Here is a 14,209-nt window from a genome sequence, read left to right as displayed (position 1 = left end):
ACTACCTGCATGTCTTCCCTCAGCACATCCATAAACTGCCTCCTTGGGCTTCCTCTTTTCCTCCTTCCTGGCGGCTCCATCCTCAGCATTCTCCTACCGATATACCCCTTGTTTCTCCTCTGCACATGTCCAAACCATCTCAATCTTGCCTCCCTCACCTTGTCTCCAAAATGTCCTACATGCGCTGTCTCTCTAATAAACTTGTTTCTAATCCTGTCCATCGTCATCACTCCCAACGAAAACCTCAACATCTTCAGCTCTTCTACCTCCAGCTCCACCTCCTGTCTTTTACTCAATGCCACTGTCTCTAATCCATATAACATCGCAGGTCTCACCACAGTCCTATAAACTTTCCCTTTCATTCTTGCAGATACTCTTCTATCACAAATCACTCCTGCTATCACTCTTCTCCACCCACTCCATCCTGCCTGCACTCTTTTCTTCACTTCTCTAACACACTCTCCATTACTTTGCACTGTTGACCCCAGGTACCTGACCTCCTCCACCTTCTCCACATCTTCTCCCTGCAACCGTACCACTCCACTGCCCTCCCTCTCATTCACACACATGTACTCTGTCTTACTCCTACTGACTTTCATTCCCCTTCTCTCCAGTACATACCTCCACCTCTTCAGGCTACTATATATTTTAAATATTATGAGTGCAAATGTAATGAAGACATACACTGAATACATAATGCAGCATATCAGAATCAAAGCATTACAATAAATAAATATGGTCATAAATATATGATATGATATAATGTGAATAAATATGGACATAATATATTAGTCAGACAAGCAGTTGACAGCCTAACAAAATACCATTAATAAATACAGTATTGTGCTTTGCTAATAAAAAAATAACAATAAGGTGTCCTTCTTACCCCTCACAGCAACGATGTCCTATGTCACTACTAAGAGTAAAAGAGAAGAGGGTGTCACCACAGTGACGTGAACAACAACAAAAAAAAAAAACGGTCTGTGCATTAGAGTGTGTAGATGTGGGTGGAGTTCACTTAAAAAACAGTTGACCTGTTGCAACCTTCACGGTTATTTTAAGACCCGCTTTACATTGGGAACATACTGTAGATTGATTTGTAGGTGTTTGCATGTATTTTAGCCATTTCAATTTCACAAATTGCTGAAACATGCAGTATAGAATGCACAGCAGATGTTTTACATGTAGTAAGAATCTTTAGCACAGTTATTACACTTTATAAATCTATCTTTGTTTTTTGTCATTCAAAGAAATAGTGACTACATATACTCAGATTAATGTTATAAACACTTTGCCATTGTATATTATGTGTCCTAGACCTTGAATTGTACAAAGGCTAATGCATACTTAAACTCAATAACCTTGGTAACTTTAGTAGACTGCAAGTTTCAAAAAGGGGATGCAGAATTTGTAAGTGACAAGACGCTATGAATAATGTGACACCTTCACACACACACTATGTCCTGACATTCAAATCTCAGTGTACCACACCAGCATAGTTGCCCTTCTCAAAAAGAGAGAGGAATTTCACAGGGTTATCTTTGTCCTCATGGACAAAAGGAAAGAAACCATACAAAGGAAACAAATCACTTTTTACCACCAGCTTAGCGGACAACAACAGATGTTTAGGGTTGTACAAATCAAAGACCTAAGATAGACCTGCAAGCCGATACTCCTTATAAGAAAATAAGTTGTCAATCTGTGTTAGGAGTGCTAACTATTGAAAGAAAGAAAGAAAGAAAGAAAGAAAGAAAGAAAGAAAGAAAGAAAGAAAGAAAGAAAGAAAGAAAGAAAGAAAGAAAGAAAGAAAGAAAGAAAGAAAGAAAGAAAGAATGAATGAATGAATGAATGAATGAATGAAGAAATGCCAAAACTGGAACATTTGAGTTTCTTTAGCTGAAAGCAGAAAAAATAATAAATATTGGTTGAACATCATATATTTACTGTGATTAATTTATACAAAACAATTACTGTTTTAATAGACCAAGCACTTGTTCAACAAAGAAATAAAACCAGAATGACCGAAGATATTTTGGTGAATAAACAGTTTAAAGTTAAAAGGTAAAATATTGGTCTAACATCATATATTTTGGAGGTTTATTACTGTGATCATTTTGTGATACAGACAAAAACCCAACAAAAGCTTTTCAGTAAAGAGATACATTATAATGCATTAGACTGCATGGAATCAGTCAAGTAAAGGTTTAACAGCAAATTGGATACATTTTAAACAGACTTACTTCATTTGCATTGTCAGTAATTTATATTCAGAATCATTATCTAATTTAACAATTACATTAAATCATTTAATAATTGTATGTAAAAAGGTTATCTAGCGCTGTAAATAAGTAGAAGAGTGAGTCAGGTCTGGATGCACTTGCATGTCCTTGAACTTTTCTTCTTTTCTTTTCAGGCTCAAAACATTTTTAATTACCTGCTGCATTTGCTTGAAAAATTTCATAAGTACTAAGTGAACTGCCATTCCTAAAATTGGAGGCATTTCGCACATTTCACACCTAACTGATTACAAATATTGTATGACGCAGAATCAGAAGAAGCCTCTGAACCTATGCAACTGCTAGTGCTTTGTTCTAGTGCTGACAAATGTCATGATTCACTTTGGGTGTACAGTGGAATCCTATGCAGTCTAAAGTTGCCATACCATATGTTCAAGCAAATCAAGCAACTACTGCCATACTGTACCACCAACAATAGCCTACACATTGTTTAAGATGTACAAAAGGTTGTCCTAATGGCCTTGCACAGTGGGGGTGCTGACTACTTGAGGGACCTTCACAGCTGAGAATGAACCTATTGCGTGGTACTATTGTGTTCATAATGGAATGTTCCAGGAAGTCTGGGGCTGGGGGAAATAGTGTGAGGGTGTAAGTCCTCAGCATCTTCAAGAAGTCACAGGTCTTTACAATAATATGTTAGCACCTGCCTGGGATTCCCAAAATGTATATGATATCTTGGCAGTTTTCTTGACCTCTGACTTTGAGAAGCATGATTGAATCTACTAAAATGTCTAAAATTACAGTGAACAAAGTAACAGTGAACAATGTTTTTTACTTTACTGATTAATTGTAGTTGGGTTTATTCTTTTATTAATTGATTCATACATCTGTGTATTAAACACAGCTGATACAGGTCTTTAATACAATAAACAGACATGAACAAAATACACCTTTTGCATGTAATATGTTTACCTTTTAATAATTGTTCTGTCTTTTTCTTCTCAAAACATTGTGACTATGATTGTGACCTGAGTCCCCATGGTGAAATACATAAATAAATAAATAAATAAATAAATAAATAAATAAATAAATAATCGGTGTGCAAATTAATATTTTCACTGTTAATTAGTTTTATTTGCCTTGGACACAAAATGCCCTCACACATTATTCCAAATTAAGAAGAAGAAGAAAAAAAACATCAAAATATAGTCTATAATTTTATTTTGAATATATTTACATATTATACATATTTGAATCATTGCATGCATATCCCACAAATGAATGTAGGTATGAAAAATAAAAAGTATTTTCCACAATATAATATTATGTCTAAATGGTAACTACAATGCATCTTTTACTTTCAACCCAGTTATACCCCATGTTTCATAAGGTAACAATTAACAATAACTATGTTATCAGTACTGTACTGTAAATATCCTGGAACATAATTATTACTTAATAATTGTTACTATTACTTAAAAAAAACACAAAACACAATGAGCAATAACTTATTACACTAATGATCTGCTTCACAACCCTATAAAACAATATTACAAAGTTATTGATAATGGTTATAAATGATCCTGTTGATTAGAAGTGCTAAGAGATGTACTTAATTAGGCTGTTGTCTTCTTTTATAGAATTAGCAAATTATACCATGAAGTTCACTGTCTTTTTAATGCAAAACAATGAAATTGAACTAAACCATGCCAGTATAGCTCAAAGCATATACCCATCATGGATATACAAATAAAAAATTTGGAGCTGTGACAGTTTTCAGAAGATCTTTAGAGAAACAAAGTACTAAAGCCAAAAAAACAAGCACACAATAATGCCAAAAAAATACCACTACTCAATTAATCAGACACAATAATCAGGCAAATAAGATGGCTAATTAATAAACATTTAAAATAATTGGAATTTAGAAAAAAAGCCCACACTGAGAAGACAAACCGCACCTCATCCTACCAGTTGTTCTTGTTACTTGTCATAACATCAGTTATTTGTTCCTTAAAACCTGTTGCTAACAAATACCATATATGTCAACTCTGTGGAAACCTACACCAATCAGTTAGGGGAAGAAAGGAGGATTACTTTTGAAATTAGCTGGATCATTGTTGCTCATCCATCTATGACCTTTTAAGGGTGGTTGATTCCCTTTAAAAAGGGGCCATGGAGTCCAAAAGGGACACACCACTCTGCAGTCTGAAGGTAAGTGGAGTAGACAAGGTCTGAGCAGGAGGAGTGAGTGTCTTGTGGAGCATTGCAATATCTAAAGACTTATGTTTATTTCATTTAAAGAAAATTGGGCTATAGCTGGTTTATAATCTTGTATTCTATGTGCAGGGAATGTGGTATTTTAATTGGATCATAATTTTTAAGCAAGAAACTTACAAAGCTAATATTTCTTTTTATCGTTGCTAGCATAACATCAGCTTCGCTAAACAAAGAGAAAACTTGAAAGCAGGTAGGACAGTCTATAGTATAGATTGAAATTATGTAAATGGTTTATAAATGTACATTACTACTGCAACTAACTGTATATGTGTTAATTATTGCATAAGTTCCAAGTCCTGTGGAAAGATGGGAGACGCATTAATGGAAGAGTTTGGTGTCGCAGCACCTTTTCTGCGTAAGTCAGATAGGGAGCGACTGGAGGCCCAGACTCGTCTTTTTGACATGAAACGGGAATGCTTTGTGCCGGATCCTGAAGTCGAGTATGTCAAAGCCTCCGTCACCAGCCGAGACGGTGATAAAGTCACTGTTGAGACTGAGTTTGGAAAGGTAGATATATTCGTCCAAATGAAACGGAAATTTCAAATGAAATTAAAAATGAAGAATCATTTTAACACTTTAATGGTCTCTTCATTGTTTCTCTATCTCACAGACTGTAACTGTGAAGGAGTGTGATGTTCACCCTCAGAACCCGCCAAAGTTCGATAAAATTGAGGACATGGCGATGTTCACCTTCCTGCATGAACCTGCTGTTCTGTTTAACCTCAAAGAGCGTTACGCAGCCTGGATGATCTACGTGAGTGAACAGGATATGACACATTCACTACACAAATATAATACGGATGGCATGTTTATTTAAATCCTTATGTTTTAATTTCAGACCTACTCAGGACTTTTCTGTGTCACTGTCAACCCCTACAAGTGGCTGCCAGTGTACAACCAGGAAGTTGTCGTTGCCTACAGAGGCAAGAAGAGGAGTGAAGCTCCTCCTCACATCTTTTCCATTTCTGATAACGCCTACCAGTACATGCTTTCAGGTACATTTCAAGTGCTGTATTGCCATTTATATTAGATACACATACTGTTGGGTCTGTCAATATTTTTAACAATGCTTTTACATTTCTAACATGCAGATAGAGAGAACCAGTCAATCCTTATCACGTAAGTGAAAACTTACCCTGACTTTTAAAGGCACATAAAGTATAATTTAGATTTGTGATAAAAATTGTGACACTTCTCATCACTAGTGGAGAATCCGGTGCAGGAAAGACCGTCAACACTAAGAGAGTCATCCAGTACTTTGCTAGCATTGCAGCAACATCTGGAAAGAAAGATGCATGTTCAGAGAAAAAGGTTAATAAGTATTCAGTATAAACTCTGTTTTATCAAGATTATTAAGATAATTATTTATTAATATCTATTCTACATATAAGCTATTTAATGCCTATTATAATAATCTTGTAGGGTACTCTGGAGGATCAAATCATCCAGTGTAACCCTGCTTTGGAGGCCTTTGGTAATGCCAAGACTATCAGAAATGATAACTCATCCCGTTTTGTAAGTTTACTTCATGTACATGTATATTTTACTCATTTCTATCTTATTTCCAGAACACTGAAAACTTATATAACTTACATGCTCTTATTTACACAAAGGGTAAATTCATCCGTATCCACTTTGGTGTCAGTGGAAAGTTGGCCTCTGCTGACATTGAGACTTGTATGTACAAATCAAATACATATAATCCTTAATAAGTCCAAAGAAATGTTTATCAAGTATACATTTTAATGCATAAATTTCTATCAAGATCTTCTGGAAAAGTCGCGTGTGACCTTTCAGCTCAAGGCTGAGAGAGACTACCACATCTTCTACCAGATCCTGTCTCAAAAGAAACCAGAACTGCTGGGTATGTACAGGGTTCTGCCCAGACTTAAAGGGTGCTTGGTTTGATATAGGCATAACATAATGTTTGTTGTTGCTAGTTCAGGAAATAGTTCTACCAGTAAAAACTTTGATCAGTACTAAATGTTTGTAATCATTAAAGAACCATATAAAACATGTGGAAGAATGTACCGCAGTGATTGTTATAATATGCTTAAATACACATACATGTAGATGAATATGTGAATATGTATTTTGTCTAACTTACAGAAATGTTGCTCATCACCAACAACCCATATGACTACGCCTACATCTCCCAAGGAGAAACACAAGTGGCCTCAATTAATGATGCTGATGAGCTTGTAGCTACTGATGTATGTATAAATAATTTGATACTACTTTAATGTTAAACAATGTTCAATTATCAATCATTTTCAATCAATGATACAACACACAATACAATGTATTTGGTCAACAGGAAGCTTTTGATGTGCTGGGTTTTACCCAAGAAGAAAAGAATGGCATCTATAAGCTGATTGGTGCCATCATGCATTTTGGCAACATGAGGTTCAAGCAAAAGCAGAGAGAGGAGCAGGCTGAAGCTGATGGCACTGAGGGTCAGTGTTAATAGCTTTAACCTTAGAAACATTTTTGGGGGGTAGGGTGGTGAGTGTAGCACTACATATTAAATAATTTGCAGTGCATCAATTACCAATACCTTTATCATCTAAATAGATGCTGACAAAGTCGCATATCTGATGGGCCTGAACTCTGCCGATCTGCTTAAGGGTTTGTGCCACCCAAGAGTCAAAGTAGGAAATGAGTGGGTCACCAAGGGACAGAATGTCCAACAGGTAATAAAATAGAGTGTAAACCTTTATATAATGTCCCTTTCCTCAACATGCAGTCTTAGATCTGTACTAATAGTAAATAATTACTTATATGGACATACATTTTTTTTTTAGGTGTACTATGCAATTGGTGCTCTTGCCAAATCAGTGTATGAAAAGATGTTCCTTTGGATGGTTGTAAGGATTAACCAGTCTCTGGACACCAAGCAGCCTCGCCAGTACTTCATTGGTGTGCTGGATATCGCTGGCTTTGAGATCTTTGATGTATGTGTTAATTAATACTCTTTTTATTATTGATTTTCATTTATTTTGCTGAGTTTTTTTCTTACTTTTTGGGGTTCACCCATGTTAATGATACTGAATTTCTTCTGCAGTTCAACACCTTTGAGCAGCTGTGCATTAACTTCACTAATGAGAAGTTGCAGCAGTTTTTCAACCACCACATGTTTGTGCTGGAGCAAGAAGAATACAAGAAAGAGGGTATTGAGTGGGAGTTCATTGACTTTGGCATGGACTTGCAGGCTTGTATTGAGCTTATTGAAAAGGTAAGCACACAATATTAAATGTCAAAGGCTTTATTTTCTCAACAAAACAACAACAAAACACTGACCACTTGTTCTTTGAATTTTTAGCCTATGGGTATCATGTCCATCCTTGAAGAGGAGTGCATGTTTCCCAAAGCCAGTGATGCCACATTCAAAGCTAAGCTTTATGACAATCACTTGGGCAAATCTGCTAACTTCCAGAAGCCCAGGATTGTGAAGGGTAGACCAGAGGCTCATTTTGCCTTGGTTCACTATGCTGGCACTGTTGACTACAATATTAACAACTGGCTGGTGAAGAACAAGGATCCACTCAATGAAACTGTAGTAGGACTTTACCAGAAGTCTACTATGAAGCTGTTGGGCAATCTCTTTGCTGGTTATGCTGGAGCTGACTCAGGTAAGGGTGTTTAGAGAACCATGGACTAATGAAAAGCTACTATCATTAGGCCAAATTACATTCTCTAATGAGTATAAATGTTTGAGTCCCTGCTTGAAAGATGGGCGAGAACATACTACAGAGCAAGCTCAGTTTCAGTAGGGCCTGTTGAGATGGCACACTCACAAACTTCTATTATGAAGACTTTACATGCCTATATCATACTCTATTAAATGTGCACAGCTTAAATGTGCTACTGAAAAATAGCATGAGTGTAGGGGCTTTTGTGCTTATTCTAAACATACTGAGAAACATACTAAAAATCTGAGAACTTTCTTCAGATTTTGATTCTCCTCAGAGTTAATGTTTGGATACAAGATTTAAAAAATAGAGGACAGTTAATAAAGAATAAGAAAAAGTTAATATACATTCAATTGTTGATGAAAACATTTGCTCTGTTTAAAACAGCTTCAGAGTCTAAGGGTGGCAAAGGTGGTGGGAAAAAGAAGGGTTCGTCATTCCAGACTGTTTCTGCTCTACATCGCGTGAGTTGTTAACCATTTCTTGCACCATCTGGGTAGTTAAATATGTCTAGATTCTAAGTCGATGTGATACCATGTACAGGAGAACCTGAACAAGTTGATGACAAATCTGAAGTCTACACACCCACACTTTGTCCGCTGCCTCATCCCCAATGAGACCAAAACTCCTGGGGCCATGGAGAATCCTCTGGTAATGCACCAGCTGCGTTGTAATGGTGTACTTGAAGGCATTAGAATCTGCAGAAAAGGCTTCCCCAACAGGATCTTGTATGGTGACTTTAGACAACGGTAAGTTTTATATTACAGATTATTAAATTTTTGTCTAAAGAAAAAAATCCTGCATTTATTAAACATCCCTGTTCTTTCATGATTTCAAATTAGTTACCGTATTCTGAATCCTGCTGCTATTCCTGAGGGGCAGTTTATTGACAACAAGAAAGGTGCAGAGAAGCTACTTGGCTCTCTGGACATTGACCACAGCCAGTATAAACTGGGACATACAAAGGTATCAGGATTCTCCAAATTACATTTCAAATAAACACTTCCCCTGCTCTTTTTTGACATGATACTTATGTATCCATCTCTGTGTAGGTGTTCTTTAAAGCAGGTCTTCTGGGTCAACTTGAGGAAATGCGAGATGACCGCCTTGCACTTATCATTACTGGTATTCAAGCCAGGGCTCGTGGTCTTCTCTCAAGAATTGAATTTCAGAAGATAGTTGAGAGAAGGTAGAATATACCTGTTATCAAATATTTTTTTACCTAATTATTTTAATCTGATTATTTAATAGTACATATATTCTAATTTAATTTCTGCAGGGATGCCTTACTGGTAATCCAGTGGAATGTCCGTGCTTTCATGGGGGTGAAAAATTGGCCCTGGATGAAGCTGTACTTCAAGATCAAACCACTGCTGAAATCAGCTGAGGCTGAGAAAGAAATGGCCAACATGAAAGAGGAATTCACAAAGTTGAAGGAGGCCTATGCTAAATCTGAAGCCCGTAGGAAAGAGTTGGAAGAGAAAATGGTCTCTCTTCTCCAAGAGAAGAATGACCTACAGCTCCATGTCCAATCTGTAAGTTTTGTCAACTTTCATGTGAAAAAGTACAAATATTAGCGTTTTCTGATGTTGCTTTATCTAAGTAGTTTTAAATAATATTGATTTAACTAGTTAAAAAATCTTTAACATTTTTTCTAAACTTTTACTTATGCTTGTAGGAACAAGATAACCTTGCTGATGCTGAGGAGCGATGTGAAGGTCTAATTAAGAACAAGATCCAACTTGAAGCAAAAAGTAAAGAGTTGACAGAGAGACTGGAAGATGAAGAGGAAATGAATGCTGAGTTGGTTGCGAAGAAGAGAAAGCTGGAGGATGAATGTTCTGAGTTGAAAAAAGATATTGATGATCTTGAGCTTACGCTGGCCAAAGTGGAGAAGGAAAAGCATGCCACTGAAAACAAGGTAAGTTATTGTAGTAAATTCTACTTGTCCATGTTATAAGCATGCATTGTTCGAGGGTACTGAGGCAATGCAATACATTTTAGGTTAAAAATCTGACTGAGGAAATGGCAGCTCTTGATGAAATAATTGCCAAGCTGACCAAGGAGAAAAAAGCTCTCCAGGAAGCACATCAGCAAACACTGGATGATCTGCAAAGTGAGGAGGACAAAGTCAACACTCTGACGAAAGCCAAAGCTAAACTTGAGCAGCAAGTTGATGACGTGAGTAAAATACATTTTAAAAATGTTATAGATATTAAATAGGATACTAACTTTTCTAATTATGTTTTCTAGCTGGAGGGTTCTCTCGAGCAAGAAAAGAAAATTCGAATGGATCTTGAGCGAGTCAAGAGAAAACTTGAGGGAGATTTAAAGTTGACCCAAGAGAATGTCATGGATCTGGAAAATGACAAGCAGCAAATGGAGGAGAGGCTTAAGAAGTAAGGATTCAATTATTATTATTTTTTTTTTAAAAGGACATTTATAACAGAATGAAACTGAAATATTTATTTGCTTCTGCAGAAAAGACTTTGAGATTAGCCAGCTTAACAGTAAAATTGAAGATGAACAAGCAATGGGAGCCCAACTCCAGAAGAAACTGAAGGAGTTGCAGGTAATGAGAGCTTACAAAACAAAGGTAAATGTTTGGATTGCTGAAACTGTAGACATTTCAAATTGACAATGTTGTGGAAATAGGCTCGTATTGAAGAACTGGAAGAAGAGTTGGAGGCTGAGAGAGCTGCTCGTGCCAAGATTGAGAAACAAAGGGCAGATTTGGCTCGGGAACTGGAGGAGATCAGTGAGAGGCTGGAGGAGGCTGGTGGTGCCACTGCTGCCCAGATTGAAATGAACAAGAAGAGAGAGGCTGAGTTCCAGAAACTGCGTAGGGACCTTGAAGAGGCCACCCTGCAACATGAGGCCACTGCTGCGACTTTAAGAAAGAAACATGCTGACAGTGTAGCAGACCTGGGAGAGCAGATCGACAACCTTCAGAGAGTGAAGCAGAAGCTTGAGAAGGAGAAGAGTGAACTGAGACTGGAGCTGGATGATGTTGTCTCCAACATGGAGCACATTGTTAAATCCAAGGTAACAATGAATAATTATGCACTGTAGATACAAACATGTTCATACCATTTTTTAAGAGGGGCACATCAAAATGTCTTAAATCTTCCAGGCAAACCTGGAGAAAATGTGTAGAACCCTGGAGGACCAAATGAGTGAATTCCGAACCAAAGCGGAAGAAGGCCAACGGACAATCAATGATTTCTCAATGCAGAAAGCAAAGCTTCAGACTGAAAATGGTAAGTCTATCAGCAACCAAATATTTAAACAAGCCGATACAGTGTAATTTATCTTTTTATTGATACTATATGTCATCTCATAATTTCAGGTGAGCTTTCCAGACAACTGGAAGAAAAGGATTCACTGGTCTCTCAGCTGACAAGAGGGAAACAATCTTACACCCAGCAAGTCGAGGATCTCAAGCGACAGCTGGAGGAGGAAGTCAAGGTAATTTCTTAATGCTTGATATTGATGATCAACACTTAAAACCATGATATTACTACTTGGTAACAATTCTACTGACTGATTTTCAGGCTAAGAACGCCCTGGCTCATGCAGTGCAGTCGGCTCGTCATGATTCTGACCTGCTCAGAGAGCAGTATGAGGAAGAGCAGGAGGCTAAGGCTGAGCTACAGCGCAGTCTCTCCAAAGCAAACTCTGAGGTAGCTCAGTGGAGGACCAAATATGAAACTGATGCTATCCAGAGAACAGAAGAGCTGGAGGATGCAAAGTAAGTTTCCTCACAATAATAATTTATTGTTAAATTGTGGATTGTGTATATAATCACAATTCAATAAGTTAAATTTAACATTTTACAATTATGGTTTTGAGTTAGGTTTTGTTTGCACTATAGTACTAAGTTAAAAATAAATCCTACACAATCAGTTTTTAATATGAACTTTCAAGGTAAGCGTTCAACAGTGTAAAATAAAATTTTAATTCAACATTAACTTAAAATTAGGAAAAAACTGGCTCAGCGGCTGCAAGATGCAGAAGAAGCTGTGGAAGCTGTAAACGCTAAATGCTCCTCTCTGGAAAAGACCAAACACAGACTGCAGAATGAAATTGAAGATCTCATGGTGGATGTGGAAAGATCCAATGCTGCTGCTGCTGCTCTGGACAAGAAGCAAAGGAACTTTGACAAGGTACATTACTAAAGCATACAATATATATATATATATCCATGCCATAAAACAGCATGCTGATGTCTGCATTAGTGATGCAATCTACTTTAGTTAAATCTAATTTGCAGATAAGAGAACATATACATATTGCATACCTATTATGACCTTTTGCTGAGAGAATTCAACTATACTTTTGATTAATTTCCACAGGTCCTGGCTGAGTGGAAGCAAAAGTATGAAGAGTCCCAGTCTGAGCTGGAAAGCTCTCAGAAAGATGCCAGATCTCTAAGTACTGAGCTCTTCAAACTGAAGAATTCCTATGAGGAGTCACTGGACCATCTAGAGACCATGAAGAGGGAGAACAAGAACTTGCAAGGTTGCTATTATTCAAACATAAATTAAAATGAAAGTGTTTGCTTTCCAGATGGTGTGTTGAGCCCTTGTTTTCTTTTAAACAGAGGAAATTTCTGACCTCACTGAACAACTTGGTGAAGGTGGGAAGAGTATTCATGAGCTGGAAAAAGCAAGAAAACAGTTAGAGCAGGAGAAGGCCGAGATCCAAGCTGCTCTTGAGGAAGCTGAGGTAAATTTAGGAAAAAAAAAGGTTTTATTGCATCATTTTAAGATGCTGCACAATAATAACTAAACCATAATAAAGGAAAATCAAAATAGAAGAATGCGAAATGATTTGCTCAAAATTTAAAGCTATAGTGCTGCAGCCAGAATTTGCTAATTATACTTATTTGTTACTAACAGGGATCTCTTGAGCATGAAGAGGGCAAAATCCTTAGAACTCAGCTGGAGTTCAACCAGGTAAAGGCTGATATTGAGCGTAAACTGTCTGAAAAAGATGAGGAGATGGAGCAGGCCAAAAGAAACCAACAGAGAGTGGTGGACACCCTGCAAAGTTCTCTGGAGTCTGAGACTCGCAGCAGAAATGAAGCTCTTAGAGTGAAGAAGAAGATGGAGGGCGACTTAAATGAAATGGAGATCCAGCTCAGCCAGGCTAACAGGCAGGCTGCAGAGGCCCAGAAACAACTCAAGAATCTGCATGGACATATGAAGGTAGGCCAAAATAATGGTTGGTATAATTTGGGATTAATGATGTTGTTTTTGCAATACAATGGTTTCTTATAACCTAAATATTTTATTCTGTACTGTACAGGATTCTCAGCTGCAGCTGGATGATGCTCTCCGTGCCAATGATGATCTCAAAGAGAACATTGCTATCGTGGAGAGACGCAACAATCTGCTGCAGGCTGAACTGGATGAACTTAGAGCCCTGGTAGAGCAGACCGAGAGAGGCCGCAAACTGGCTGAGCAAGAATTGTTGGATGTCAGTGAGAGGGTTCAGCTTCTGCACTCTCAGGTAGGATATGGAACCATAGTTTAAATTACATGGTAGATATGGTGGAATATAAAGAATAATCTAACTGTTAACAATATGACTATGTATACTTATAGAACACTAGCTTGCTGAACCAGAAGAAGAAACTAGAGGGAGACACTTCTCAGCTGCAGACTGAAGTAGAGGAGTCTGTCCAAGAGTGCAGGAATGCTGAAGAAAAAGCCAAGAAAGCTATCACTGATGCTGCCATGATGGCAGAAGAGCTAAAGAAGGAACAGGACACCAGTTCTCACCTGGAGCGCATGAAGAAAAACATGGAGCAGACCATTAAAGACCTTCAGCACCGTCTGGATGAAGCTGAGCAAATCGCCATGAAGGGTGGCAAGAAGCAGGTCCAGAAGCTGGAGGCCAGGGTAAGTTTTATATATATATATATATATATATATATATATATATATATATATATATATATATATATATATATATATATATATATATATATATATCAAT

The 14,209-nt window shown here is 37.3% G+C and overlaps 1 protein-coding gene across 2 annotated transcripts in view; it reads left to right on the top strand.

Annotated features, from left to right (window-relative positions):
* The window catches only part of LOC310727291 (myosin-7-like), a 59,735-nt gene that overhangs the window by 30,813 nt on the left and 14,713 nt on the right, over window positions 1-14,209 (top strand). The window contains exons 1-34 of one of the 2 annotated variants that reach the window (XM_083543590.1): window positions 4,662-4,704; window positions 4,802-5,021; window positions 5,125-5,268; window positions 5,353-5,509; window positions 5,606-5,633; window positions 5,720-5,825; window positions 5,937-6,029; window positions 6,128-6,191; window positions 6,280-6,378; window positions 6,624-6,727; window positions 6,832-6,970; window positions 7,089-7,207; window positions 7,319-7,468; window positions 7,579-7,749; window positions 7,837-8,146; window positions 8,594-8,670; window positions 8,750-8,955; window positions 9,049-9,172; window positions 9,259-9,395; window positions 9,486-9,741; window positions 9,885-10,127; window positions 10,211-10,387; window positions 10,460-10,605; window positions 10,688-10,778; window positions 10,862-11,251; window positions 11,340-11,466; window positions 11,556-11,674; window positions 11,761-11,957; window positions 12,189-12,372; window positions 12,562-12,727; window positions 12,810-12,934; window positions 13,108-13,416; window positions 13,517-13,720; window positions 13,816-14,112. In XM_083543590.1, coding sequence (XP_083399716.1) covers window positions 4,821-5,021; window positions 5,125-5,268; window positions 5,353-5,509; window positions 5,606-5,633; window positions 5,720-5,825; window positions 5,937-6,029; window positions 6,128-6,191; window positions 6,280-6,378; window positions 6,624-6,727; window positions 6,832-6,970; window positions 7,089-7,207; window positions 7,319-7,468; window positions 7,579-7,749; window positions 7,837-8,146; window positions 8,594-8,670; window positions 8,750-8,955; window positions 9,049-9,172; window positions 9,259-9,395; window positions 9,486-9,741; window positions 9,885-10,127; window positions 10,211-10,387; window positions 10,460-10,605; window positions 10,688-10,778; window positions 10,862-11,251; window positions 11,340-11,466; window positions 11,556-11,674; window positions 11,761-11,957; window positions 12,189-12,372; window positions 12,562-12,727; window positions 12,810-12,934; window positions 13,108-13,416; window positions 13,517-13,720; window positions 13,816-14,112 — 5,460 coding nt within the window. In that variant the 5' untranslated portion in view covers window positions 4,662-4,704; window positions 4,802-4,820. Of the gene's footprint in view, window positions 4,705-4,801; window positions 5,022-5,124; window positions 5,269-5,352; window positions 5,510-5,605; window positions 5,634-5,719; window positions 5,826-5,936; window positions 6,030-6,127; window positions 6,192-6,279; window positions 6,379-6,623; window positions 6,728-6,831; window positions 6,971-7,088; window positions 7,208-7,318; window positions 7,469-7,578; window positions 7,750-7,836; window positions 8,147-8,593; window positions 8,671-8,749; window positions 8,956-9,048; window positions 9,173-9,258; window positions 9,396-9,485; window positions 9,742-9,884; window positions 10,128-10,210; window positions 10,388-10,459; window positions 10,606-10,687; window positions 10,779-10,861; window positions 11,252-11,339; window positions 11,467-11,555; window positions 11,675-11,760; window positions 11,958-12,188; window positions 12,373-12,561; window positions 12,728-12,809; window positions 12,935-13,107; window positions 13,417-13,516; window positions 13,721-13,815; window positions 14,113-14,209 lie in introns of those variants that run through there. The other variant, XM_083543591.1, reaches the window with a different exon arrangement.

The sequence above is a fragment of the Silurus aristotelis genome (assembly GCF_946808225.1).
Source record: "Silurus aristotelis genome assembly, chromosome: 1".
NCBI lineage: Eukaryota > Metazoa > Chordata > Actinopteri > Siluriformes > Siluridae > Silurus > Silurus aristotelis.
The sequence above is the reverse complement of the archived record's forward strand: the minus strand, read 5'-3'. Positions and strand labels throughout refer to the sequence as shown.